This window comes from Electrophorus electricus, chromosome 4, assembly GCF_041902795.1.
Source record: "Electrophorus electricus isolate QZ-2024a chromosome 4, ASM4190279v1, whole genome shotgun sequence".
NCBI lineage: Eukaryota > Metazoa > Chordata > Actinopteri > Gymnotiformes > Gymnotidae > Electrophorus > Electrophorus electricus.
Window position 1 is genome coordinate 1904001 of NC_137500.1, and position 6000 is coordinate 1910000.

At 42.6% G+C, this 6000-nt stretch overlaps 1 protein-coding gene across 3 annotated transcripts in view; it reads right to left on the reverse strand.

Annotated features, from left to right (window-relative positions):
- LOC113568279 (dolichyl-diphosphooligosaccharide--protein glycosyltransferase subunit STT3B-like) overlaps positions 1 to 6000 on the reverse strand; it is a 101419-nt gene that overhangs the window by 7901 nt on the left and 87518 nt on the right. For all 3 annotated transcript variants that reach the window (XM_035523303.2, XM_081711791.1, XM_035523304.2), the window contains one exon: positions 4504 to 4691. In XM_035523303.2, coding sequence (XP_035379196.2) covers positions 4504 to 4691 — 188 coding nt within the window. The remainder of the gene's footprint in view (positions 1 to 4503; positions 4692 to 6000) is intronic.

The following is a 6000-nucleotide window of genomic DNA, read 5'->3' on the forward strand; positions in this document are numbered from 1 at the left end:
AGTAATAAGGCTGCCATTGTCATTAGTAATAAGGCTGCCATTGTCATTAGTAGTAAGATCGCCTTCATTAGTAATAAGGCTGCCTTCATTAGTAATAAGGCTGCCATTGTCATTAGTAATAAGGCTGCCATTGTCATAGTAATAAGACTGCCACTGTCATTAGTAATAAGGCTGCCGTTTTTATTACTAATAAGGCTGCCATCATTAGTAATAAGACTGCCTTAATTAGTAATAAGGCTGCCATCATTAGTAATAAGGCTGCCATTGTCATTAGTAGTAAGACTGCCTTCATTAGTAATATAACTGCCTTCTTTAGTAATAAGGCTGCCTTCATTAGTAATAAGGCTGCCATTGTCATTATTAATAAGATTGTCATCATTAGTAATAAGGCTGCCTTCATTAGTAATATGGCTGCCTTCATTAGTAATAAGGCTGCCATTGTTATTAGTAATATGACTGCCTTCATTAGTAATAAGATTGCCTTCATTAGTAATAAGGCTGCCATTGTCATTAGTAGTAAGATTGCCTTCATTAGTAATAAGGCTGCCATCATTAGTAATAAGGCTGCCATTGTCATTAGTAGTAAGATTGCCTTCATTAGTAATAAGGCTGCCATTGTCATTAGTAATAAGGCTGCCATCATTAGTAATAAGGCTGCCATCATTAGTAATAAGGCTGCCATCATTAGTAATAAGACTGCCATTGTCATTAGTAATAAGGCTGCCATTGCCATTAGTAATAAGACTGCCATCGTTAGTAATAAGGCTGCCTTCGTTAGTAATAAGACTGCCTTCATTAGCAATAAGGCTGCCTTCGTTAGTAATAAGGCTGCCTTCATTAGTAATAAGGCTGCCATTGTCATTAGTAATAAGACTGCCTTCATTAGTAATAAGGCTGCCATTGTCATTAGTAATAAGACTGCCATCATTAGTAATAAGACTGCCATCATTAGTAATAAGGCTGCCATTGTCATTAGTAATAAGGCTGCCTTCATTAGTAATAAGGCTGCCATCATTAGTAATAAGGCTGCCATCCTTAGTAATAAGGCTGCCATCCTTAGTAATAAGACTGCCATCATCAGTAATAAGACTCCAGTGCTCACTGGAGTGGGGCTTCAAGAGGATCTCAACAACAAAATCAAGACCCCTGGAGCTTTCTACAGCACAAGAGGAACCATCTGAGCACTCAGCACCACACATCACCTCATAGTGCAGAGGCAGCCTCCTTCTCACACTGTAGTGGCTTAAAGAAAGCAAAAAAGAATAAAAACAAACAAGCACGAAACAGGTTTGTGTGTACAGTAGGAATGGCAGTATGACAGGACACAGGGACAGGACACAGTGACAGGATAAAGTGACAGGACACAGGGACAGGATAAAGTGACAGGACACAGGGACAGGATAAAGGGACAGGACACAGGGACAGGACACAGGGCCAGGACACAGTGACCATTCAAAATGATAATGGAAGGGAAATGGATGAGGTTTAGAGCAGTGAGACAGGTCTGTAACAGACACGCTGATGAATGCAGAGCAGTGAGACAGGTCTGTAACAGACACGCTGATGAATGCAGAGCAGTGAGACAGGTCTGTAACAGACACGCTGATGAATGCAGAGCAGTAAGACAGGTCTGTAACAGACACGCTGATGAATGCAGAGCAGTGAGACAGGTCTGTAACAGACACGCTGATGAATGCAGAGCAGTAAGACAGGTCTGTAACAGACACGCTGATGAATGCAGAGCAGTGAGACAGGTCTGTAACAGACACGCTGATGAATGCAGAGCAGTGAGACAGGTCTGTAACAGACACGCTGATGAATGCAGAGCCATAATAAAGTGCTGTTTTCTAATGAGAACAAAGCCCCACATGCAGAATTTAACTGAATGTTGTTTTTTTTCTTCCAAACAGAGACTCTACATGTAAGTGTAAATGAGAAGAACATCTGGATTTTTAAATGTGGTAAAGTAACTAAAGGTGATGTGACCTGGAGCAGAAACATCAATGGAGAGAGAGTGGACATTCTCACCACCCATAATGGACACATTACCAAACACATGTTATGGTTCAGGAGTAGATCTAGTACTGACTATAAACAAAGTCTCCCAGTCAGACACTGATCAATCCTACTGCAGTGATCTTTAGTGGAGCTTACTGATACCAAGAACTGGTAAGTCTAAGTTTGCTAGTAAGAAACAAAAACAACAACAATAATATTATTATTTTAGTAGTAGTAATAGTTTTAAAAATGAAGTATTGCCAACAATCTCATATCACAGTAACACATGCAATTTGTTCATCATTATGACTGGTTAATAACATTATACTGAATATGGTATACGTACTGAAATTACAGGGATAAGATGACTACTTGTATTATAATCAATGATGAAAGAGATTAGTACAATGATCATTTGTTTCATTTTACATATTAAATCTTATAGTACATTAATTAATTAATTTATTGTTTGCTGTAAACGCCTCAGCACAGAGATGGAGCACACCCGCCTCAGCACAGAGATGGAGCACACCCGCCTCAGCACAGAGATGGAGCACACCCGCCTCAGCACAGAGATGGAGCAAACACTCACAGGGTGTTTATGCCTTAGCCTGCTACTTATTCAGCATGCCTATGCGTTTAGGGTATTACAGTGGTTAGTAGCTGGGGTTTCCTATGCTAAACCTAACCTTACATGTAGTCTGCATCAGCAAATGAGCTTTTTTGCCTCTGTAAAATATTTGAGTGCAGATACTAGAAACATCTTTTTAAATGGAACTTTACACTTGATAGTAAATTACAGAGCAACATTAAGGGCTGAAGTATCCTGTTAGCTTTTCACTGGGTTTGATGGACATCGCATTTAGTCTATCCAATAATTTGATTGTAACACAATCAATTATGTTTGTCTGCTATTAGCAGGTGAACAGAAGGCAGAACTGCTGGTGTATACTCTCTGGCAGCATATCCAGATCCCAGGGAAACGCACGCAAGCTTTTGCGGTGCCTTTTCACTTTTTGTATGCCTCTCTATAGTACCCCTTTGATAAAACTCCACCCATTTTTATTATGCCAGTCTGAATAGACCTCATTTCGGATCAGAACAGCAGTCCTCTGTCTGTCTTCCGCGTATTCCGTGTGCTCACGTGATGCCGACACACATTCTGTGGAGATATTTGTCTTGTATGCATAGAGCACTGGCGTGTTGAACGGTTTGGGCCTTTTCCAGGCTGACGTCATTAGACCAGAAGAGGATGTGAACCTGTAGAACCCCAGGGATTCACAGCTGAACAGCAGACCTGCTCCACCACGCCAGACTCCTCAGCTCCACCTCAGTCCTGTAAAGATATGCCTTTGCTTGCTGCTGTAGCTTCAGCAGAGCCTAGGAATGATTATATTCACCCTGCAGGTGTTGGAGCCTCTTATTTATTTCATGGTTGTATCTTCCTTCATTAGTATTCAGTTTTGAATAGAAAACCCTACAACCCATCCAACACCTACTAAGAAGCTTGTTTGTTGTATTTGCTTGTTGTTTTTTCTATATTTCCACTTTACCCATAACTCCACCTAATCTATATCTCCACCTTACCCATAACTCCACCTTACCTGTATCTCCACTTTATCTGTAACTCCACCTTACCTATAACTCAACCTAATCTATATCTCCACCTTACCTGTAACTCCACCTTCCAATGACAGAAACAAGAACATTAATCCAGTCCAGAACACATGCAGCAGATACTGGCTGTCTTCTAATTACCTCAGCCTGGACTTCCCAGTGATCACTGGAGATGCTTCACTAGCAAATGGCAGGAAAATAAGTGTAAACAAATAATGTGATACCATTTTAGTTCTGGAACAAGGTCACACCCCAAGCAGTGGGCACGCCCCAAGCAGCAGGCACGCCCCATACAGCGGGCACGCCCCAAACAGTTGCATCGTTTGTCCTCTGAGAGAAAAGTGCTGCTCTTTTCTGAACACCTCGTGTTGTACAGGATCTGTAATGACTTAAGAGACTGAAGAACAACAGCTTCATGAGACTTCACCTTCACTTCCAACTGCTTACAGAGCTCGCCCCCGCTTGTAGTAAGCCACGCCTATTTATCTTAAGCCACTCCCACTTGTCCTAAGCCACTCCTACTTGCCTTAATATATGTAATTCACACACAACAGCACTGAAATTGAGTAATAGTTCATGAAAAGGCTGATTTTGTCCTGGATCTGTGTGTAATGTGAGTGGCATCTCTAAAACACTTCAGGAAACATGCTAACCCTAGATGAGTGGGAACCCACGACGTGCTTCTCCAACCTCCAGATGTGTTGAAGCTCGCCCAGAGCACAGCAGTCCTCATCCTTAGCAGGTTCATCCCTGTGCTCAGATGAGGCAGACCTGCTCACCCAGGTGCAGTGTGTGTGTCCTTACCCATCGTGGTTATAAGAGGCCAGTACCACACTGGGGCTGGAGTAGGCGTTGCTGCTCACCCAGGTGCAGTGTGTGTGTCCTTACCCATCGTGGTTATAAGAGGCCAGTACCACACTGGGGCTGGAGTAGGCGTTGCTGGTCACCCAGGTGCAGTGCACGGCAAACATGAGCAGTAACATGAGCATTAGCATGGTGACGACACTCTTAATGTTGGAGCCTAAGCCGTCCTCCAACTTGTCCTGCTCGGAGACATGCTTACGGACCTTACCGGCCTAAAACACACACACACACACACACACACACACACACACACACACACACGTACACACACACACGTACGTACACACACACACACACACACACACACATACGTACACACACACACACACACAAACACACACACACACGTACACACACACACGCACGTACACAAACACACACACACATATATACGTACGTACACACACAAACACACACACACATATATACGTACGTACACACACACACACACACACACACACACACACACACACACACACACACACACACGTACGTACACACACAAACACACGTACGTACACACACAAACACACACGTACGTACACACACACACACAAACACACACACACGTACGTACACACACACACACACACACGTACGTACACACACACACACACGTACGTACACAGACACACACGTACGTACACACACACACACGTACGTACACACACACACACACACACACGTACGTACACACACACACACACACACACGTACGTACACACACACACACACGTACGTACACACACACACGTACGTACACACACACACACACACGTACGTACACACACACACACACACATACGTACACACACACACACACACACACACATACGTACACACACAAGTACGTACACACACACACACAAACACACACACACGTACGTACACACACACACACACACACACACACACGTACGTATGCACACACACACACGCACATACGTACACACACAAACACACGTACGTACACACACAAACACACATTGCTGTAATCACCTCTGGCCAGCAGGTGGAGATGTTTATTCTTAACTAAAAAAACAAAAACATATTGTTGTTTAATCAAGTTTCAGTGTAATGTACAGAAATAAACAGTTCAAAGTACAAGAGAACAGAGATTTACTAAACAATGAAATAGTTTAAACATGATTCATGTTCATGGTGACATACATTTGCTGATAGTGGGATTTTGGCATGGGGCATCTCTGAATATTCTGGATTTCAATTCTGTTTCTGTGATAAGTGAACTTCACTCAGACCCTGTCAAAAATGAGTCAGGAATGAGCCCCAGGACCAGGGTGTTGTAATGGGGTGGAGTTATAGGGTGGAGTTATATTATTATGGGTGAAACTATGGGGTGGAGTTATGTTATGGGGCAGAATTATATTGTGGTGGAGTTATATTATGGTTTGGAGTTATAAACACTGTTCACCCAGGTTAAAACTACTACTGTTAGCTGTTTAGTTGATTTAATTCACTGTTGTGTAGTGTTTAATTGATATAATTCACCATTCATTGCTG